The sequence below is a fragment of the Artibeus jamaicensis genome, unplaced genomic scaffold (assembly GCF_021234435.1).
Source record: "Artibeus jamaicensis isolate MK-2021 breed Jamaican fruit bat unplaced genomic scaffold, CSHL_Jam_final contig_1998, whole genome shotgun sequence".
In the NCBI taxonomy this organism is placed as follows: domain Eukaryota; kingdom Metazoa; phylum Chordata; class Mammalia; order Chiroptera; family Phyllostomidae; genus Artibeus; species Artibeus jamaicensis.
In genome coordinates this window covers 3,803,496-3,826,103 of record NW_026521407.1, presented here as the reverse complement: position 1 = coordinate 3,826,103, position 22,608 = coordinate 3,803,496, and the positions used below count along the sequence as shown (strand labels likewise).

The 22,608-nt window shown below is 54.0% G+C and overlaps 1 protein-coding gene across 4 annotated transcripts; it reads right to left on the bottom strand.

Annotated features, from left to right (window-relative positions):
* Positions 1-518: 518 nt before the first annotated feature.
* On the bottom strand, positions 519-21,789 carry ACSF2 (acyl-CoA synthetase family member 2). 4 transcript variants are annotated; one of them, XM_037129613.2, is made up of 18 exons: positions 21,631-21,789; positions 12,865-12,969; positions 12,487-12,682; positions 12,003-12,131; positions 11,687-11,740; positions 11,184-11,302; positions 10,881-11,046; positions 10,263-10,358; positions 9,968-10,125; positions 9,584-9,675; positions 9,236-9,312; positions 5,521-5,598; positions 3,588-3,695; positions 2,266-2,417; positions 1,313-1,454; positions 1,115-1,225; positions 906-974; positions 519-665 (listed from the first exon to the last, which is right to left on the bottom strand). In XM_037129613.2, exons 1-18 carry the CDS (start codon positions 21,756-21,758, stop codon positions 615-617), a joined length of 2,031 nt encoding a protein of 676 aa, XP_036985508.2. In that variant the 5' UTR covers positions 21,759-21,789; the 3' UTR covers positions 519-614. The 4 variants fall into 4 exon arrangements, with proteins under 4 accessions (XP_036985508.2, XP_036985509.2, XP_036985510.2 ...); XM_037129614.2 differs by lacking the exon at positions 5,521-5,598; XM_037129615.2 differs by lacking the exon at positions 12,865-12,969.
* Positions 21,790-22,608: the final 819 nt, after the last annotated feature.

Sequence of the window (22,608 nt, the reverse complement as noted above, 5' to 3'; positions counted from 1 at the left end):
TTTATTTGTTTTAAAGAAAGGGTAGGCTCTTTAAAATTGATTTTTAAAATTTGTAAACATTTATGTATTGATTTAAGAGAGAGAGGAAAGGAGAGAAGCATTAATTTGTTGTTCCACTTATTTATGCATTCCTTGGTCGATTCTTATATGTGCCCTGACTGGAGAATCAAACCCACAGCCTTGGTGTATCAGGGCAAGGCTCCAACCAACTAAGCTACTGAGCCAGGGAGAATGGTACACTTTAAATGCATGATTTAAACGGTATGTGAATTACATCTCAATGAAGCTGTTATAAAAAAAGAACACTTCTTGCTGGACTAATTGTCACTAATCTGGTGACAATGTGAAAGGGAAATAAGTATAGTTTTTAAATATATCAGATACCAAAGGGAGTGAAAATTAAATTAGTATGTAATACACACCAAAGAGTTTAACACCCTCATTGATAAGTTTGAAAGTGCTAGTCTCCTTCTGGCTCCTTCCCTTCTGCCAAGAGATCACACCAGCAAGAGATCAGCCAAAGAAAACAGAAATGCTCTTTATGTCAAATCACAAAGACAGAGGAGGGGAATGTGGGGGAAGGGCAGGCAGGGCTTGGGAGGCAGGACCTTCATTTACAGGTTTAGATGCTGTTCCATCTGTTTTTGAAGCTTGAATTTCTGGATCTGGAGGAAAGAGAAAGGAGCGAGAGAGAGCCAGTCTTGTGACCTCTGCCAGCTAGGGAGACTAACCGTTGGCATGTGCCTGGGATTGAGGAGTTTCCTAGGCTAAAGCCAGGGAAACTTTGGGGCAAACCAGAATACGTCGAATAGTTGGTCATCATACTGCCAGACTCTTACCTGCTGCTGAGGGAAGCAGAGGGGGGGACCACCCCGCCCCTCCCTTGTCTTCTTCACCTGACATACCTTTCCTGTGACGGTGAGGGGGTACTCGTTGACAAACACGATGTATCGGGGAATCTTGAAGTGGGAGATCTGCAGACCAGAGGGAGGTACAGCATGAGGCTGGGTGAAGGTCATAGGGTTGGAGAAGGGAGCAGTGGGCTCAGTGGTTGGCAGGGAGAAAGGGTTGAAGAACCGGGCACTATCGTTTGGGGGTGCATGGAGGCTCCCACCTTCCCTTTGCAGAAAGCCTTGATCTCCTCTGGCGTGGCTTCCTCTCCATCCTTCAGTCGAATGCAGGCGCAGATTTCCTCCCCCATCAAGTTGTCCTTCACTCCCACCACCTTCCAGAGTCACAGACAGGTATCAGACATCCCTAGCCCCATCTGTGTTTCCTGCTCCTGGGGGCTCACCTGGACCGGGTGCCTCACCTGAGCTTCCTGCACCTGTGGGTGTGTGTGAAGGAAGCTCTCCACTTCTGCAGGGTAGATATTCTCGCCACCCCGAATGATGATATCCTTAAAGCGGCCCACGATTTTGCACCAGCCCTGCTCATCCATGATGGCGGTGTCTCTGTAAGGAAAGGCCAGAAATGGCCTCTTGCCTGTCTGCCTCAGCCAGCTGGCTTGCTCACTCATTCATCATGCATTTATTGAGCACCTAATAGGTGCTTTGCACTGCTCTAGACTCTGGATGATCCAACATGAAGAAGACATTCCCTGGAACTTACAGTCTAGTTGGGGAGGCAAAAAAAGCGAAACAATACCTACATATTCTCTCTCTCAACATCTGTCTATACATATGCTTTTCTTGGTTGGCTTCTTTTCTATCATTCAGGTCTCAGGTCAAACATTTCCACATTAAGGAAGCCTTCTCTGACCACCCAAACTAAGAGAAGTTCCCCTCCCTATTAGTAGAACTTTCTTCCCTCTGATCCTATTTTTTTCCTTCATTTTTATCATTGTCTGAAATGATGTTATTTATATGTCTCGCTCCACCAGACATGTGAGAAGTAAGAGTAGGATCCTTCTTGTCTTGCTTTCTCTTGGCCCGCTGGTGTCTAGAACCGTGCTGGCCCGTGGCGGGTGCATAAGAACTTGTTGCATGAACAAATGAGTGACTAAAACTAAATCTCGGCCCTGATTTTGCTGACACTGGTGCAGCACGCTGTCCCGGTGCTCTCTCCAGTGCCACATTTGATCCTTCCGGGGGCCCTGTGCGCCGCTTCGATCACCCCCATTGCACATACTGAGGAAATGAAATCTGTGAAGGGCCATCCTGACACACATATTCTCCCTCTTCTCTGTTGATGTTCTTAGCTCAGCCCCAGGACCCCTGGCTTCCCCTCCGCAGCCAAAGCCTCCACCCCGCCCTGCACTCTCACCCTGTCCGATACCACTTGTCGAGTCCAATCACTTCCTCAGTCTTCTGGGAATCACCCCAGTAGCCCAGCATGACGCAGTACCCTCGGATGTACAGCTCTCCGGGTGTGTTCAGCTCTGTTATGGCCCCTGTCTTCGGGTTCAGGATCTTGGCCTGGGATGGGGCAGCTTCAGGCTAGGGTCTCCCACCCTCTCATTTCAGGATACAGTGGGGTTACTCAGGAATGGGTGAGAGCTTTGCCTTTCCTCTCTCCAATAATGAGGCCCTTCTGGCTCTGCCCAGCATGATCCAGGGAAGGGAAACAAAGGCCAGAGTGGATGCATCACCGGACACCTAAGCTGGGCATGCAAGAGGGGAGGCCCAGGCCGGCATGTGGAAGAAACAGAGTAGACAGGACCTGCCTCGGAGAAGGCCTATGGAGGGATCGGGCAGGCTGGAGAATTACAAATTGTGTAGAAGAGAAGGGATCGTTCTCTTACTTCCCATTAAGCAGCAAATAGAGAAACCAAAGAGGGTGGTGTGGCTGGGCCATGTGAGCAGAAGTGGCAGAGAGGCAGAATCTGAAAGCCTAGTGAAGAAATGAACCGCAGCCAGCGTGAAAGGAAGGCTTAGCCTCTATGTGCCTCAGTGTCTGCGTCTGTGAAATGGGGAGAACTACGCTGGCCCTGTCTACCTCCCAGGTGGGCATCCACAGAGGGGCAGTGAGGCTGTTGGATGTCACAGCACAGCACACTCACTCCGGGGAGGAGGGAAGGAAAGATCGGCTGGAGGGGAAGCAGCGGCATGAACACACCGGCAGTGACCCGCAGGCGCGAGGGCACAAGGAGGCAAGGGAAGCCAGGTGTGGGCTGGCATAAAGCACCGGTGTTGGAGCAGGGAAGGAAAGGAGTCCTGGTTGGGAATTTGAGAGCGAGAGATGATCTGGGTCAGCCTTGAGGTGCAAGGGACACCCCAGGGGACTGGTAGCTTGGGAAATCCAGTGTTCACACCAAATGAAAAGACGAGCTCTGTTGACGCGAGGGCAGGGGGTCTATGGGAGAGAAAGACCCGTGTAGGAAAAAAATCTCTGCTCTTCGGCTCCTCTTTGAGGCTGTCCCAGCTGCCCCGCAACAGACAACGGGGCTTGGCACAGACACACCTCAGACAGGAAGGGAGGCTTCAGGGAAGTTCAGCTGGCAGCCGCTCACGGCCACAGCCCAGTTCTTCCTCCCAGGCCTCAGCCCACAGAGAGCCTCAGGCCAGGCCCAGGGAAGACCCTGCTTTGGGGAAGAGGGAGTGCTCTCTGCAGGAGGTGGGGCCTGGGGGGCCTGGTCTGGGGCTCACCTCTGTGTGAGGCATGACTCTGCCCACACTGTTTTCCTTCTGCTCCAAGGTGTCCTCGGGAAACTGCGAGAAGGTCACAGGGCTGTTCTCTGTGGTTCCGTAAGCAATCTACAGGGTCCAGAAAGAATATTAGGAGGGAGCTGGCTGACTGCAGAGGGACGGGGGGAGCTACCCAGAGGGACTGGAAGGAACTCAAGGGAAAGTGAATGGTGGGGAAAGAGGCACAACTGGTAGAGGTCAGGGGTCGAGAGCAGAGATGCTGGGACATTGAGCTGATGACAAACAGGAGCCCAGATGTGAAACTGATAGCAGGGAAGATATTCTCTTCTGGCCAGGGTTCTCTCAGTGTGTTTCCCGGAGACCCGGATTGCTACCCTCCCCTTTCCTCAGGAATCCGGACGCGGTGGCTGGCAAGTGGGCACAGAGGTCTGGTCAGCCGAGGCAGGGCTGCCCACAGGACCGGAGCTGTCCGGGGCTGGTCCTTTATAGCCAGGGCCTGGGCCCCCTTACCAGCCAGCCCTCCCAGTCCTGGGGCCACTGCCCAGGTGTAGCATCTGCCAAGTACATCTTGGCGCCATCCTGGCCACAACCCTGGGGATGGGAATAAGGAGGATGGGATATTTTAAGGAGATTAAAAGGGTGTGGGGGTGGGACTGTGCTTGTTCAGCTGCCTGACTCCCTGCCTGCCTGTGACCTTCAGGTGTGTTTTTGAGTCCTGTGGGTCACTTTCCCCCACCACCACTGCACGCGCGCGCAAACCCGAGCACACACGCGCACGCGCACACACACACTTTTCTGGTTAGTGTTCAGCCATGGAAAAAGAAGAGAGTGGTCGCAAGAGAAAACTCAAGCTTCAGGCTGGTAGAAGGAGCCCCAGGCAAGTCCAGGGGCGGGGAAGGAGCTCGCGTCTCCCTGGGGCTGGCGGCGCGTCTAGCCAGAAGGGGGAGCCCGACGCCAGGCCGGCGCCGCACAAGAGCCCCATTAAAGCGCCGCCGGCTGGCCAACTGCGGCGAGACTCGCGTCCGACTGTCCAGCCTGGCTTCCTCCTTCGCCGGGTCCAGGGCACGGGGCCCAGTGTGTATGGGGGCGGGGGACGGGGGGGGGGGGCAAAGCGCGCCGCGGAGGCTCGAACTTAAGCAAACAAATACGTTCACCGACCGCCTCCATCCCCGCGGTGCGATCACTGGGCTCTAAGCCACCCCCTACCCACCCCCTCCCGCCCCGAAGCATGGGGAAAGGAGCTAAAGAAGCAGGCAGGGCCTGAGAGCAGGGATGAGGTTGAGGGCCGCGGTCCCAGCCCCGCGGGGCTGCCAGCTGAGGGAGGGGCCCCGCCCCCGCCCAGTGGAGGGCGGGGGCGCATCGCCGGGCGGGAGGGAGTTGAGTCCGGTGGCCTCGACGCTCCACGTAGGAGCTGGCTCCCGCTGTCGGTTGCGGTCAGGGCCACCGTATAAATAGGGCGGGAGACCCGAGCTCCGAGGACTTCCCGCTGCCCGTGTCCCTCTGTCGTCGCCGCCGCTGTCTCCAGCCCGGCCCCAGGCGTCCTGCCATGGCCACCTTCTGCCCTGTCCTCCTGCTCAGCCTCGGCCTCCTGGCAGGCCTGCTGCCGGCGTTGGCCGCCTGCCCCCAGAACTGCCACTGCCACGGCGACCTGCAGCACGTCATCTGCGACAAGGTGGGACTGCAGAAGGTCCCCAAGGTGTCAGAGAAGACCAAACTGCTCAACCTACAGCGCAACAACTTCCCCGTGCTGGCTTCGAACTCGTTTCGCGGCACGCCCAACCTGGTGTCACTGCACCTGCAGCACTGCCAGATCCGCGAGGTGAGCGCCGGCGCCTTCCGCGGCCTCAAGCAGCTCATCTACCTGTACCTGTCCCACAACGACATCCGCGTGCTGCGCGCTGGCGCCTTCGACGACCTGACCGAGCTCACCTACCTCTACCTGGACCACAACAAGGTGACCGAACTGCCCCGAGGGCTGCTGTCCCCACTGGTCAACCTCTTCATCCTGCAACTTAACAACAACAAGATCCGAGAGCTGCGCGCAGGTGCCTTCCAGGGCGCCAAGGACCTGCGCTGGCTCTACCTGTCGGAAAACGCGCTCAGCTCCCTGCAGCCTGGGGCCCTAGATGACGTGGAGAACCTTGCCAAGTTCCACCTGGACAAGAACCAGCTGTCCAGCTACCCCTCAGCTGCGCTGAGCAAGCTGCGGGTGGTGGAGGAGCTGAAGCTGTCCCACAACCCCCTGAAGACCATTCCCGACCACGCCTTCCAATCCTTCGGCAGATACCTGGAGACCCTCTGGCTGGACAACACCAACCTGGAGAAGGTGAGCTCCTGGCTGCAGAGCTCTGCCCTGGCTCCTTCTTCTCTGTCTGGAGACCCAGGAATCCAGGGCCACAGCTGGGCACCACTCTCTCACCCCTGAAAATGCCTCTGTCCCTCTGGCTATCTCCAAGGTGAGGAGCTCTGTCCTTTATCTTGTCACATTCCCACCCTGCCCTGCTGCCCCCATCCCTCGTCTTAACCAATGCCCTCCTAGCATTTCTACTTATAAGTGGGGCTGGAGCTGCTCTGGCCCCACCAATGGCCCCTAGGAGGTAGGTCCAATTCTCCCGAAACCCCCGCTGTGGGCGGCAGCCACCTCTTCCTGTTGGGCCTCCTGCCCCTCCCCTGCTGTTTTCCGTCTCCAGTAAACCTACCACCCCATAAAGGGAGGTTTGTTTATTGAGGAGACTTCCAGGGGAGCTGGGCGGATCGGGCCCACAAAGAGACCCTGTTCCTGGAGGGGGTGTGCATGTGTGCTGAGGGGTGGGGGGGGCTGGGGAGTAAATACCGGAGGAAGACCTCCTCCATGCCCCCTAGAGGCCCTGGTGGATTCCACCCGCCAGCCCCCACCGCCCCTCCACATACATATTCCACTGCATTCTAGGTCCATTTCAACTGAATGGGGACCGGGGACCAGAGGCTCCCCCAGATTGCAGGCATGGCACCCAAGAACTCTGTGAAGGGCAAAGGCAAGAACCATAGATCATGGCCAGCCTTTGGCACAGGTCCCCAGGCGTCTCCCTGTAGGGAAGACCGAATATGCCTCACTGTCCCCCAGACTACTGACAGCCCTTTGCCCACTCCAGTACCCAGACCCATCTCCTGGCTGCAGCCTCATTGAATCCTTCCTCCCTTGTGATACTCAGCACCCGGCCAGGTGGTGCTGCCTTGGGTCTGGGTGGAATCTCTTCTTGGAGCTGGAAAAATTGCTCTGGCACAAGGGTGTCAGCAGGAGTTTGGGGCAGGCACTGGGGCAAGATGGGGGAGATGGTCGTCAGCACAGTCCCGTTACCAGAGAACTTCACACCCTCCCTGGCCACGGGCATGGAGACGAGGACAGAATCATACCTTGTAGGCAGCCAGCTTTTGTCTACATGGATGGAGCCTGCCCTTCCATAGCCTGGCTGCTCCCCAGCTGAAGTCAGAGTACCCTGTGCCTTCCACCCCCAGAGCCAGAGCAGCCTTTCTGGACAGGGACTGATCTGGGACAGGGGAGGCCAGGCAGGATCTATGGCGCCTGGGCCAAGAGGTGAGCACCAATAGAAGGTTTCCTCTGGCGCTGTCCAACCCGGCCAGCCGCTCCTCCAAGTGGGCTCCACAAATAGCTCCTGGCAGGCAGCGAGGGAGCAGTGAGGACAGAGCTGGGGGAAGTCCCAGAGCCTCGGGGCTGTGGGGAGCCTGGGCCCACTGCCCGTCCCACCAAACACTGACCAGCTTCACCATGCGCCAGCTCGGGCCACTGGGGCCAAACTCTGGCCGCCTCCCCAGTGGCAGTGTTTGTGCAGAAAGTGTGGTGCTGAGGGCAGAGGAGCTGGGTGTGGTCCCGCAGCTACTGTGCACTCCCTCCTGTGGCCTTGGGCGAGGGACTTAGCTTTGTCCTCCCACCTGCATGTTGGAAACACCAGCTATCCCAGAAACGGGGCTGTCTGTGTCACATCATCAGAGACAGCTCAGTCGTATTGTGACACTCCTCAAGGTGTGACTGCGTACGCCCAGGGAAGGACCCTGCCCCTCCGGGGCCACGAGCTGGGAGAGGCTGCGCCTGGGGTGCTCACTTGTGCCCACCTTACTCCCCAGTTCTCCGACGGTGCCTTTCTGGGTGTGACCACGCTGAAAAATGTCCATCTGGAGAACAACCGCCTGAACCAGCTGCCTTCCAACTTCCCCTTCGACAACCTGGAGACCCTCACTCTCACCAACAACCCCTGGAAGTGTACCTGCCAACTCCGGGGACTCCGGAGGTGAGTGCACCCCCATGCTGCCCCCAGAACTCGCCCTCCCGTGATGCAGTGGAGACACACTGGCCCTGTGCTAAGATGTCCTGGACATCTGTCCTGCACCCGCTATCGGATAGGCGCAGGGCTCTGTGAGTTCCTTCATTTATAAAATGAACATGACAGTTCCCAGACTACCCCGCAGCCAAGTCAGTCCCGGCCCCATAGCAGCCTTGTCCCTTCCCGCATCACCGCCACGGCTTCTCTCCATCTCTTCAGGTGGCTGGAAGCTAAGGCTTCCCGCCCAGATGCCACTTGTGCCTCACCCACCAAGTTCAGGGGCCAGCACATCCGTGACACAGACGCCTTCCGCAGCTGCAAGTTTCCCACTAAGAGGTCCAAGAAAGCCAACCGCCAGTAAACAGGTGGGAACAGGGCGGGCAGGTCCTCGTTCCCCTCTGTGGAGATTCTGGCAAGTGAAGAGGGTGTCCCAGGGTCCTCCCTCCCCGCAGGGCACCACGCAGACCCTCCAGTTTCGCAGGGAGCAGAGGGGAAGCCCTGGGTCCCCTTCTAAAGGGGGGAATGACACCACCCAGGGCTCCCACCATCCTCTCCAACATCCTCTGGGTTATGGGAACCCTGACAGCGATCCCGGCTTCATCGCAGGTCCTGATCCAGCCAGTCCTGGGGACTGGTTTCTGCCTTCCGTTGGAGAAACTACTGACCTTTCCACCTCTGACCCCACCTTCTTCCACAGCCTCTGCTGACTCACAGAGCTGTCCACACCTAGACATGTCCTGGCCGGGGGACTCGGGACTCCAGCAGGGACCCAGCTCCACCATCTCCACGTGACAGTGAAGGCTCCGTCACACCTGGCCCCTCCGCCATGGTTCCTCTCAAAGAAGCTTCTGCTGAGACCCCTTAGTCCTTCAGAACTGGAACCAGGTGGTCATCAGGATGGCCATCCTTTTGTCTGCTCCCCTGACCCTTCCGTTTGGAAACGAACACCAGATCCTTGCCCTGCCCCTTGTTTCCGGGAAGGGTCGTAAGCCTGTACTCCAACTCTGCCAGCCTCTTCCTGCCAGGATGCTCTAGCAGGATACTGGTGCTTTGCCAAATATCCCCCCATGCTGCATTTCTTCCCCAGATTTCTGTAAGTATAAATGTGTGTATGTATAATAGGTACTCCCCGGTGTGCACTATCTCCATGACTCGCCAGCTGCAGATGAGGCCAGATTGCATTTTCTCGAGTCTGCTTTCTGGAAGATGGGTGGGCTGAGAGGGTCTGCTCTGGAGATTGGCCTGGGCTCATCCTCACTCCTGCACATCTGTTCTCATCCCAGGCTGGCCTGCCTCCCTCCCCCAGCCCCAGCCCCAGCCCCCACTCACCACCAGGTCCTTTGCGTTCATCTTGTTTATGATGAGTCGGATCAGGTCTGGGGGTACAGGGGACCCAGCAATGATGCCTGAATCAGAGAGAGGGCTGACACAGTTGCCCCCTTCTCCAGGCCCAGTGGACCCCCTTTACCTGCAGGTCTTTCTAAGGAAGAACATTCCCTGTCTTCCTTGACCCTGGACCTGTTCCTACACTTGGGCTGCTGCCCAGGGTTGCTGGGAATTTGCCTCCCTCCCATCCACGTTCCTACAGTGACCTTCTTGCCCCCTAAATAAAGGACTGGGTGTATATCAAGCTCACCCGGGCCAATCCTGGCCTGGCCGCCCTCGGCCCCATCCCACCTGCACTTATGGTTGAGATGTCATAACTGGAGAAGTCTGGCTGGTTCAGAACATCCACGTACATTGTGGGGGTGCCATACAGGAAGGTGCCTCTGTGTAAGGAGGGGTGGCATCTCAAAATCAGGTTTGGAAGTCAAATGGAACTCCCTCTTCTCAGCCACCCCACCTTGAACCTGTAGTAAGGGTCAAGACTGCAACTGTGGGAAAGGGGCAGGAGAAGTTCTTTGGAAAAATGAACTGGTCCTCTCCTGGGGTCCCCCACTGCCCTGTCTCCATTTCTCCTGGCCAGGGGAAGAAGACATCCTGGAGAGGGATCAGGTCCCAGGAGTGAGGAGGAACAGGAGGATCTTATGAGCCCGCAGGTGGCTGCCCACTGATGCCCACCTTTCTTTGCTGATGGCCTCCAGAGTCTGCTTGCCATTAAAACTTGGAGAAGGCAGGATGAGGGGGACACCGTGTAGCACGCTCACCATTGTGCCTACTACAGAGCCCATGCAGTGGTACAGGGGGACGGGCAGAATTAACCTCGGCGTCACTGGTGTCTGGAGAGGGAGGCAAGAGGCTAGGTCTGTCCTGCAGCCAGAAGCTCCAGACGCTGGTTCCTCTGGCCAACAGGGAGAGCCCAGCAAGGCCCCACCCATGCAGGGCGCCAGTAAGTCTTAGCCAGCACCCCCCTCACCTTCAGGTTCAGTTTCAAGCGCTTGCCTAACAAGCTGGAGTTGTTGACGACGTTGTAGTGGGAAAGGGTGGCCCCCTTGGGGTTGCCCGTCGTCCCCTGACAAGACAAACAGATAACACTTGGCCTCTTTCTCCCCACCTCCTTCACCCCCGGGCCACTGCAGGGAGGAGCATGTGACTGTGGGACTAGGAGTTAGGAGACTGGGTCCATGCATTCATTCCATGACTGTGCGATGCCAGGTGATAAGATCAGAAGTGTGGAAGATAAAGTCTTATCCAGTACCTCTGAGGACTCCGGGGCTCACGAGAAGATTCCCTTTCTGACCCTCAATTTCCTCATCTGCTAAATGAGGGAGCAGGCCCCACCAGCTCTGACCTATAGTGGCCCAGTGCATCTGCCCCTGCGCTGGGGACAAGAGGGCCGGGGGAAGGGTGCATGTGACAAGGACACCCGTTGCTGATGTTTTCCAGGGTATAGAGAACAGCTAGGGCCAGGGCCAGGAGAGGCATCTGCACTCTGACCTCATCCATTGTATCCTCACTCGAGGGCAAGGGTCACAGGGGCAGGCAGGGGTCAGCATGCTACCCTGGGCTTGGGTCATGGAGACTCCTGCCTTACCGAGGTAAACTGGATGTTGACAGGGTCATAGCAGGACAGGAGCTGCTCGGTGTACCGGAGCTGGGCCAGATTCTGCTCTGTGTTTCCGGCCGCCACCACATCCTCCAGAAGCAGTGTCCCTGGCATAGGGGCATCCACTGAGATGAGTGTGGTCAGATCTGGGAGCCTGGGGGGAGGGAGGGTAGAGAGTCAGGGACTGAGGGAGGGGGCACAGAGACACCAGCCTCCTCCCTGGGGGTGGGTCGCAGTGGAGGGAGCCAGGATGCCACATAATGTACCCTTCCCAACCAGGGACACCCCCACCTCTGACACTTCAAGGCCCCTGGCTGGGCCTTCTCCACTTCTGGACAGATCTGCTTCAGGATATTGTAGTATTGCTGGGTCTTGAATTGCTTGGGGAACACGAGGGCTTTGCAGCCCACCTGTGGAATGGGAGCCCCCCCCCACCCGACCAGTCAGCAGAGAGCCTCACACTGGGGAGATGTGGAGTCCACACTCAAAGTTGCTCTCTCTGGCCCTGGCTGGTGTGGCTCAGTGGATTGAACGCCAGCACACATGCACTGCTACCCCAACACACAACACACACATGCCTCTAACCCCCATTCGCATTCCACCGCTGTGACACATGCGTGTGCCGCCACCCCTAACACACACCAGCCTTGCATCTGCCCGACTACCTCCTCCTCCTGCCCACTCGCAGTCCAAGGGGGCAGACTCTGGGTATTGCCTGGCTGTGCATGCCCTCCTCACCCCATTAGCCCACTGTGACAACTGAAAGCCTGTTCCAGATCAGGAAGAGATCCTACCTTCTTGAGGGCATACTCCAACTCCATGGCCTGGTAGGCTGGATTCACAGACACCTGCAAGGGTACATCAGTGTCCTGGGCAGACCCTGTCCCTCTCGTTGCCCCTCTATCCCTCAGGAGGCACAGAAACATGGTGTAGACCGAGGTGGCACCCTGCCCCTCTGGACCTCCTTGGTAGCTTCAGGAGAAAGCTACCCAAATACCCATGCAAGCACTGGTTTGATTCTGAGGCCAAGGGGCCAGCAGACTTCCTTTGAATGATGCCCTCCTGATGCCCCCCTCCGTACCCAGCTGTGCCAGGCCAGCCCCTTCTCACCAGAATGATGCCTGCTTGAGCTGTGGCCAGCTGCATTAGCACCCAACTATAGGAGTTTGGTCCCCACATGCCTAGTCGGTCACCCTTGCAAAGGCCGATACTCAGGAGCCCAGAGGCAGCTTTGTCTACCTGGTGGAAACAGGGCACAGGGGTAAGGTGTGGGCGAACAGGAAGGGGCCATGATGCCCACTTCAGCCCTCAGCCCAGGCATTCACATCAGAACCACCTAGATACAAGGCCTCAGTGGAACTGGAGTGGGGCATGGAATGTGCAGAGTTAGTAAGAGCCCCAGAAGTGACTGATGCAGGAGGCATGTGGGCAACCTCTGCCCCAACCCTGTCCTCATCTCCTGACATCTCTGGGGGTTCCCAGGCATCCCCAGCTCCCTGCCCCACAGCCAGGTGCTGCCCTTGTGGCCCCCCTCAGCCAGAGAAGCTTGGGGACTAGCACCTGCCCACTTGAAGAGTTTGAGGTCAGGACCCACCTCCTCCTTGAGCTGGGCAAAGGTCAACCTGATGTCCTCATGGAGGACGACCAAGGCCTCCTGGTTTGGGAACCTCTGTGCTGTGGCAGCCAGGCACTGTCCCATGGTCTTGTCGATCAGATGAGATTTGGTGCAGCCCTGGACGTAGCTAAGGCCTCCTCTGGGCAGGGCGGCCCTGTCTTCCACCTCTCTGGAACTGTGGGGAGAGGTGAAATGGGCCCCACTGCCTGGGGCCAGGCCTCCCCAGCACCAACTGGCACACCCGGCTGGGAGGTGGGTTCTTAGGGATCACTGCTGAAACTGCGGACCCACCCCATTCATCCCCAGGAGCCATTGCCATTGAACTTAGGGGTGGCTTCACCCTTGGGAGATCCAAACCAGAATCTGACTGCGTGTCTGTAATCAGAGAGAAGGCTCTTTTCCCCAACCGGCCTCTGCAGTTCCCACTCAGCGCCAGCAGCCTGGAGCCTTGGTGCAAACATACTGGAAAAGGAAACCAGGGCAAATCACGTGGCTTTGAGAAAAGCCCCTGGGCACTTGTCACAAAATAGATGGGTCCAGCACAGGGACCAACCCTTAATTAAACTAGGGACTATAGTCCAGGATCAGGGACAATGCACTAATTGTAACAAATACTGATGCCAAGATGTTAACAACGGGAAACTGCCAGGGTGGGGCAGGTGTGAGAAGCGCTAGTTCAACCTGCTCAGTTATCCTGTAACTTCAAAAGCTGCCCTACAAAAGTTAAGTGTTTTACCATATTTTTTGGACTATAGACGCACTCCAAATTTGGGAGGGAAAAGGGGGTGCATCTTCTAGTCCAAATGTACCTTTACGTTTACACTGGTGAAATATTATGTTATTTATGGTATTAAATATTTTACCCCATTTTTTGCTTCAAAAATTTCCCCCTCTTTCCCTCCTCTAAAACCTAGGTGCGTCTTATGATCCGAAAAATGCGGTAATTATTAAAGAAACAAAACCATAAAAGGCCTCTGGAAGTCCAGGTATCGCGTGCTGAGGACTGTGTGTGCTCACCTGCTCGCCCTAAGTGGCAGGTGCTCCTGGCCAGGCCTATGAAGCAGTGCAGTGGGGTTCCGGTCCCATCAGAGAGGGTCTGTGCCAGATCCCAGTCGCCTAGGCCACCTCTGGGCCACCACTGGGTGGTGTGGGCCCTGAGAGCCAATCCTGATGGTTCAATTCTGCAGCTGCTAAACCACTGCTTATGGTTTGTGGGGGAGAATTCCTGAGAAAAATGTGTGCTGGCCAAGAGGGAGCAGAGGAAACCCTGCCATCTCACAGGAGGGCAGGTCACGATGCCCCAGATTAGGAGGTGGCCCACACTTGACCCCAGAACGAACTGGCGCTGGGGGTGAGAATGAGTCACAGAGCGGGGCACTGCTGAAGAAGCTCTTGCAGGCAGTGAGCAGGCGCCCTGCTGCTGTTGGAGGCCTGAGGTCTCATCCTAGCTGTGCTGCTGGCTGGGTGAGTGACTGTCACAAGTGCCTTTGGTGTCCCGTGTCATGTCCCCTCAGTGCGTCTCTGTGGTTTTGGCTGCTGGGACAGTTCCTTGGGGGTCTGTGTGTTCAGGGACTTCCTCAAGACTCCCCTTCTGTGGCTGGACAGTTCTGGGAGGCTGCTGGGTCCTCCCCGAGGTCCCAGGGAGCAAAACCCTGGTTGCCTGGGGTGAGGACTTCAATAACGCAGCTGATGCTGGCTTCCCTCCCTCTCTCCTCCTCCCGCTCCCTCCTGTTTCCTAGGGTTACGAACAAACCATCCGCATCCAAGTCCTTCTTCCCAGGGGAATCCAAAATAAGACACAGGATTTATCCTCTGGGCTTTAGCCTTCCTGTGCCAGGTGCCTCCTGTGGTGTGGGGGCAGAAAACAGGCAAGACTTGCGGGGCTTAAAGATCCTGTGCATCCATACTCACGACTGTCCACAGGTTGACAAACCTAAAGAACTGCTGAGGTGGTTTCCAGTGGTCACCATGACACCCTTCCAGAAACACTGTGCCCCCCAAATCCCTACCTCCCAGGCACACTGTAGAGGATGAGGAATTAGTGAAGAAATAAAATGGAGTCACCTCAGTCAAGCTGCTGAATTACTGAAATCAAGTGGTTGAGGCATGAGGAAAGGATTCTATTCTTTAAAATAATATTTTATTTATTAAGGTTTATTTTATTCTTTAGAGAGAGGGGAAAGGAGGAAGAAAGAGAGAGAGAGAAACATCAATCAGTTGCCTCTTGTATGGGCCCCAACTGGGGATCAGACCCACAACGCAGGTGTGTGCCCTGACCAGGAATCAAACCAGGGACCTTTGGCTGTGCGGGACAATGCCCAACCAACTGAGCCACACTGGTTAGGGCAAAATGATTTTATTCTTGCTTTAACTAGCCCAGGAACTTAAAGTTTTATATAGATACCCTATTGATAATCCTCTGGTTACCACCCGAAGGACTAAAGGATGTTCATGTGCCCACTGGACAGATATCTAGGTTACCATTTTGAAACAACCCAGAGGCTTAGAATGCAGGACTGGTTCTTCTCAAGAATTCAATCTTTACTGTAGGGACCATTAGCTTTGCACTCTTCAGAACACTCTGTGTATTGCCTAGGCGTGTTTCCAGTTTGCAAACCCTGTGAGCCATGAATAAGCTTTATTTTATTTCTAGCCAAAGCCCCCTGATTTGTTTATGCTGGGTCAATGAGGGCACTCATTTTTGCTCACCGGGAAGCAGAAACGCTATTTTCTTTGGGTTTGCGGAAGTGATAGTTGCAAGAGCAACCACGTGGAGAGAACCTGCTGAAGAAGAAAGCCAACACAAGAAAAAAAACAGGGAGAGAAAAGGAGACAGAGGGAGAAGTCACAGTACCCAGCTTAATCTTGAGGCAGCTGAATCCCTAAACACAGTCGTCTAACTACCTTCGGATTTTCTACTGTCAAAAGTCAATAAATTCCCTCTCTAACTTTAACCCAGCTTGGGGGGAAAATAGCCAAACTCCGTTTGTGACAACATGGATGAAACCGGAAGGACATTATGCTAAGTCAAATAAATCACACATACACCTGGCTGGTGTGACTCAGCAGATTGAGGGCTAGGTTCGGTTCCCAGTCTGGGCACACGTCTAGGCAGCAGGCCAGGTTGCAGGTGGGTGCGCGTGAGAGGCAACTGATCAATGCATATATCTCCCACATATGGAGGTTTCTCTCCCTCCCTTCCCGCTAAAAAATAAATAAAATCTTTTTAAAAAAAACTTAAAGATTTGGGAAGGAGTCTGGGGAAAAGTTTAAAAACTTTAAAAAAATATTTTAATTGATTTATTTTTAGAGAGAGAGAGGAAGGGAAGGAGAGAAGGAAAGAAACATCAATGTGTGGTTGCCTCTTCGGTTTGCAGTCCCGTTGCTAATCCACTGAGCCACGCCAGCCAGGGCCCTGGTTGTAATTCTGTGCTACAGTTTTGCAAGATGTTACTATTAGGGGAAACTGGATAAAGACCACATGGGATCTGTTTCTATAACTTATTTCTTATAACTGCATGTGAATGTTCATATCTTCAAATAAAAACTTTAATTTAAACAAGTTCTTAGAGTATATAATATCGGGGACTACAAGGTATATAACAGGGCTGCCCAGTTCGGCGGGCATGGAAGCCATACGGTCCCGTTGCTCCCGGCTGGGACAGCCCCTTGACACATTTGCAAGACCTATTCTGGGGCTCCCACTGCTCAGCTTGCCTTTTTACTGCCATAGGCAAGAGGTAAAATATTGGGCAAATGAGACCATGTCCTTTTCCCCCACAGTAATCAAAGAAAGCTAAGCTGTTTAATGTATAACTTAATGTATAACCCACTTTCATGAATGTTTGCCAAGGTCATTGCTCCTTCCAAAAGCATCCCATGGTTTCTAAGCAAAAGAGGCCAAGCACAAGAGTATATACTCTAAAATTCGAGACTAGGTAAAATTAACCTGTGGAGATTATAAATGAACAGTGGTAGCTTCCAGTTGGGGAAGGGAATTGACTGGAATGGGGCATGAGAGAAATTTCTAAAGGTGTGCTATCTATCATATATGGTAGCCATTCATCACATGTGGCTGGACCCTAGTCTGAATTGAGGTATCCTGTAAGTGTTAAAAGATTCCACGGGGGAAAAAAAAGCATGTAAAATATCTCACTAGCAATTTTTATAAGGTTGGTTACATGCTGAGATGATACTTTGGCTGCACTAAGTTAAAGAAAATATACCATCAAAATTAATTAAATTAATTAATTAAGAAGTTTCCTACTTCTTACTACTTTTAAAATATGGCTGCTAGAAATGTTTACATTCTCTGTGTGGCTCACATTACATTTCTTTTGAATGGCACTGTTTTGCAGTGGCGGACAAGTTCTGTATCTTGGAGTGCTGAGCAATGGGTGCAGATGTTTGTTAAAGTTCACCAAATTGTACGTCTGAGATTTGTACATTTTACTGTATGTAATTGTACTATAAAGCCCCATATCTTACCACCAACCTAACATAGCCTCCCTAAAGGAGTCTACGGCCTGCAAAAGACACAGAGCACAAAGAGCTCCCAAGTGGTCAGAGTTTCAATAAGGTTTCACCAAGGTACTCGACATTGATGGAAGCTTCCATTTTTAGCAACCAGCATGAAATCGTTGGTTTACGTGTGTTTGTGCGTATGTAGAGAAAGCACGAAGACAATTATTGAGTCCAGTAGACTCAAGAAGACAGAGGACATTTTCAGAAGCCTGAAATACTTGGGATCAGGAGGCATTCATGCTGCCTCCTGAGGCATTCATTCATTCCCTTGGGCCCCTTGGATGGGACTCCCAGGAAAAGCACTCAGGAGTCAGGAGTCAGGGCTGGTTCAGGATACTCGCCCCTTGATGGGATCACTAAGTGACATACAAGGTCTGGATCTTTGTTTTCTAGAGTGAAAACCCTTGATAAATGGCAGGTACCAGCAATCTCTCCCAGAGGACAGAGGAGAATCAGAGTAACACTTCACTTAAGTATGAAGGCTGCACACTTCAGCCACAGCCCTCTCGGGTTCAGGGATCAGGTTCCAAGCCCAGTCTCCTTAGGAATCAGAGAATGTCTACAGAAATGTAGAGTGTGTTTCTCATTGAAGTGGACTATTTCCCAAAGACACCGAGGCCCAGAAAAGCTGCGTGACTTGCCCAGGCCGTACTGAATTAGAAGTGGTAGGGCTCGGGCTTGCATTCACCTGACTCCATGCTAAGAGATGCATGCATGCCAGCCAGGTCTGAAAAACACGTTTAGTCAGTTAGAAACACAACTTGTTTATGTAGGAAGGGAAGGCAATGGGCAAGATGAGTTGCTGGTACCTGTCATTTATTAAAACTTTTCCTAGTAAGGCCAACTCAACAAATGAAATGACATTCAGTGTTTTTGATTTGTGCAGCAAGAATCAGGAAAAAGAAAAAAAGTAGCCCTTAATCCTAGCAGTAAGCATAAGCACAGCACTTCCCACCAACCTTGAGCAGCTCCACCCTGGTCTAGGCGATTGCACAATCCCTCCTCCTCTCCTGACAAGGCTGTTGAGCTGTGGGCCTTGGGGTCACTGCACTGAACTGAAACTCTCCTGGGCACCAGGCCAAGGGTTAAGAATGTTTGTACATGACCTCATTAAATTCTCACTGCAACAAGACATACTGGAAAGGTCAAGTTCAACTTCAGTGCCAAAGCTACCAGCTAGAAGTGGTTCATTGGAACTTGGACCTGTCTGGCTCTAAAGTTTCTGTCTGCAGACTGAATAGGTAAAATAATCTCGGGGAGCTGAGGAGGGCTTCATACCCAGATTCAAGAGTTCAAGTGTAAGCAAGGTTTCATACAAGTCTGTAGGCTTCATACTTCAAACTCAGTACAGTCCTATCACTGACGGGTGCCAGCCTCCTGAGGACACCTCTCCTAAGCCTATTTCTACAAAGCAGATTTTCTCCTGCTTTGTTGACATCCATGGTGTAGCAGTGCCCTTTCTGCCTTAAGTCAGCAAGTCTTTGGACTTCCCCACAGATGCTTTTGAAGGCAAAGAACTCTGTGAAACAAGTTTGTATCCACCACTGCACCCTCCACAGTAGATTGTACACCTACTTGGTGCAAGGCAGGAAAGGATAACTAAAACCAGGTGTACCATTCACTGACTGCAATGGCCAAGTTTATAGTTCATTTTCTATCGTTCCATTCAGAGTGCAGGACCCCCTTGTATAAGGGATACCATTATCCCTATCCCTTGCATAGGGATAGCATTACCAAATCACTTGTCAATCATCCTTGGGGAATTATGAGAAGAGTCGACCTTGTGTAATCACTATGGTTCCCATCCAAAACACTTCCTGGTTTAATACAATCCCCTCAAGTAGGGGTAGCATTGCATAGTTTCTGATAATGGCCCCTCTAATTACAGCTATCCCCTTGGCAAGCAGCCCATGAAGGCCACTTACTCTCTGCCCCAACCATTGGCACCAAGTCCCTGGAGCCCCGGCTCTGAGTATCATACCTGGTTCTGAGAGGCTTGATCACTGCTCCCTCCAACTTCCCCAGCTCCGAGTGCCCCCAACTCCCCCAGCGAGTGCTTTCCAGCCTTTTTCACCTCCCAGCACACATACACTAATTCCTGAAATTCTGCGGCATCCCTCCCAAAAATCTTTTTTGCCAATCTGACAAAAAAATTGGTATACTTTTGATTCATTGGACAGCTATTGTTGCTTCAGCTGCTGTCATTTTGCTAGTTGACGATCTAAGGGGGAAAAGGGGGTCAGTGCCCCTCACTGAATAGTCAGGTATTGCATCTTTTAAAAATTCTTGCAGCACACCGGCTGGAAATTACTGCCCCAGATGGATGCAACCAGGCCCCCAGTTAGAGATCTGGAGAAGCCTGTTCACCTCCAGTTCATCAAGGCATCAGTGTTGAATTGCTCCTTCCGAGACCCTCTGAAGCCCCAGCAGAGTAGGGGCTTCCTTGGGAAAGGGGGTGATATGGTGGCAAGGGGAAGTTGCTGGTGGTTCGGGAGATCTGGAGAGCAATGGAGAGCTTCTTATTTCATTCTGGGGAAAAGGGCTCTGGACGGCCCTGACTTTGATGGAGATAGGAGTGTCCAGAAGATCCAAGGACTAGACTTGTGGCTAGGCCAAGACTACTATCTCCGCAACTGGCCAGGAGAGAAAAGCAAGTGCAAGAAAGAGACTACCGAGAAGGGGATCCTCTCCCACTTTCAAATCAGTTGGAATCCCTACACAGACATCATCAGAAGGTTGTCAGGGCTCAACCCTAACCCAAAGGAAAGACTGAGAAGAGCATGCCTTTGTCAAGTAGGTAGCATTAGTGACAAACTCACCATGCTTAAGTTATGAGCCAGGGTTATACAAATTGGTAGAGTGCCAGGGTTGTAACTCAAGAGGAACCTTGATTTTTTCTAACAAGTAAAATTGGAAATCTGATAACTAACTGGCTTGGGTATTGGGCTGTAGGGGACCAGGTCAAAGAGCAAAGGACAGAAGTCCAGGAATGTGCACATTGCTTGACTTGGAACACTGAGTCACGGTCACCTGGATTTATGTTTTTGCCTACTAATCTGCAAATCCACGGAGGACTGGGTCCACCGGCGTCCATAGCCCCAGCACCCAGATGGCTTTAGGGATGTCTGTTGACTGATTGAGACTCCTGAGGGTTTCTGGATGGGAAAGTGGGAGTGGCAGGGATGGGGAGGAATTAGGTCAAAAGATTTCAAAATCTTCTCTCTCTGGACAAATAGGTTTTTTCACGACATGGAATTTCTCTGAGGCGTGGTGCCCTTACCCTGAAATGGCAGGCCAGTTGTGGGAGAGTGACCTGTTTGGTTCACACAAACAAAAAGTCAAAGGTCAGAAATGTTGCTGGGTATCCAGAGATGGCCTAATTTAGCATCACAAAACTTGTACACTTTGGTGGGTAACTGTCCTTAGAGCCTTCTCAGTATAAAAGGGCGCCCAGGGGCCCAGTGGTGGGGCCTGGAGGGTAAGGGGGCGCACAATGGTCGAGCTTGCCTAGAGAGGCACTGGGCAGTTGTGAGGGACCACGCTGGGAGACAGCCCTGCTCCCTGTACCAGAATCCCAGCTACTGACCAGGCTCGAGTCTGCATGTGCCCAGAAAATTAGGTAGAGTGACCTCGAAGCAAGTTCAGAACATTGTGATCTTGGAATTTTAGCCAAAAGAGGAGATTATAGCTCCCTCCAATCCCCACCGCCCAAATTTTTATTATTTTTTTAAACCAACTATCTCTCTCAGCTAAGAAGCCTCTTTGGATGTCTCCTCCCTCTCCCATGCCCAGGCCCATGCTCTGAGATCTGGTGTCCAAAACTGTGTGCTGACCCCAGACTGAGCACCTGGTGCAGCTGTGTGGCAGGGCAGGTTCGGTGGTGTCCAGGTTTCCCAGGTGCTGAAGGTAAACACCATCAGTGGACACAACAGTGGGAGCCCAGCTCTGCTAAGCGACACTCTTCCCCAGGAGCAATCTGACGGGCAGGCAGCGTTATTCCCGCTACGCTGCTGCAGAGGCTGCAGAGCACCCTCCGCCTTCCAGCCCCTGCCCCATCCTTTGCACGGAAGACAAAGGGAAATAGTCCCAGTAAGTTGCACGGCTCAAAAGCGGTGTTTGTCAGTAGGTAATGAGGAGAGGGGAGACTGCTGAGTTTAGTGGCCGGGATGGGCAAGTCCGGGCTGAAAATCCCCAAGTTTATCCCCGAAGGGGGTCCAGCTCAGAGGCAGTGCCCTGGGGCCAGAGCCAAGGCCTTGCTCCTGCCTTTCTCCCTCTTGCTAGACCGGGAAAGGCCCACGCTCCTGGCGCTCTGCGTGCCTACGAACTTGAGAATCTAAAGTGTTGCATCAGAGCCCGGAAGCAGTGCAGGGTCACTGCCAGCCACCAGCCAAGTCTCAATCTGCAACAATTAGGCCATTATTTACTATTGACTGTGTGCTAGGTGCGGAGTACCTACTCCCCCAGTGCCATCCAGAGGTGCAGCAGCTGCAGGCCTCCCAGCCGGAGTGGGATCGGGCCCCAACGAAGTCCTGTAGGAACCACCCCCCACCCCCCACTTCTGGAGACTGGCCGGGCCCCTCTCTTCCCCGGGCCCCGTACCTGAGGGGACGGACGCCCCGAAACCTTGCTTCCTGCCAACCCCGAGAGAGGGCAGTGCGCGTCCCTGGCACCCCGCCAGGGCCAGCGCACAGTCTCCAGAGGCGCAGCATCCCGACGGAGACAGCCATGGCTCACTACGCCAGTGTCCGGGCCGAGAAAACTTTTAAAGAGAGCCAAGGGGGGTGGAGAGCGTGAAGCGCGGGGCGGGCAGGGGCGGTTTGGGGCGGGGCAGGGCGGGGCAAAAGCCTTCCTCTGCTACCCGCGGCCATCCCCCTCCCACCCTCAAAGGATTACCCTGATTTCCCTCTGGATTCGAGAGCCCCTGGCTGCAGCCAGAGGCGAGTTCCTCTCCCAACCAACAGGGACCTGGGTTTGGGGGTTCATGATCGTGTTGAATTCTGTAGAGGGGAGCCGGTAGAGCCTGAATGCGGGGGCCGTGGTGAGGCACCCCTTCATGAGACCGAGACCAGTTGGCGAGTGGGTCACGTGCTGTCACCTCTCCAACCAACGCCACCCCGCCCCCAGAATTGGGCTCCTAAGGCCTGCCAACTGAATCAGAGAGCAGAGAAGGGGTGGGGATGGAAGGGCGCTGGGACAACAGCAGAGGCCCCACGTGAGTTTCGGAAGGGAGGCCAGTTGGTGTTCCCATCTCCCGTGGGGCAGCCTGCCATCCCTCTCCCTGGGCCTCTGCCTTCATCCTCCCACCTGCGCAGGCAGGTGGTCTCAGGGCGCACTGCAATCTTTGCTTCTCCATCTCTCCTCTGCCGGTGCCGGCACAGTCTGTGAGCTGCCGCAGGTACAAATGGAAGGCGACTCACTCTGACTCCAGACCCCGTTTATGGTCCTCTGAGCTGAGGTGTGGCTGCAGGATGGGCAGGTGACTGCCCATCTCTGGTCCTGGCTGGAAAAGGTGGCACTGGGGCACCAGAGTGGCACATGTGTGTGCCAGGTCCACACTGTCTGGGGGGGGTCTTGGCC

What these genes read in the sequence shown, in the direction of transcription:
- ACSF2 (XM_037129613.2), bottom strand. Translation starts at nt 21,758, where the DNA reads ATGGCTGTCTCCGTCGGGATGCTGCGCCTCTGGAGACTGTGCGCTGGC. An exon ending in GAGTCATGCCTCACACAGAG is followed by an intron (nt 2,418 to 3,587) that starts GTGAGCCCCAGA and finishes GCCCCATCCCAG; the next exon opens with GCCAAGATCCTGAACCCGAA. An exon ending in CCCTCACCGTCACAGGAAAG is followed by an intron (nt 666 to 905) that starts GTATGTCAGGTG and finishes TCTTTCCTCCAG; the next exon opens with ATCCAGAAATTCAAGCTTCA.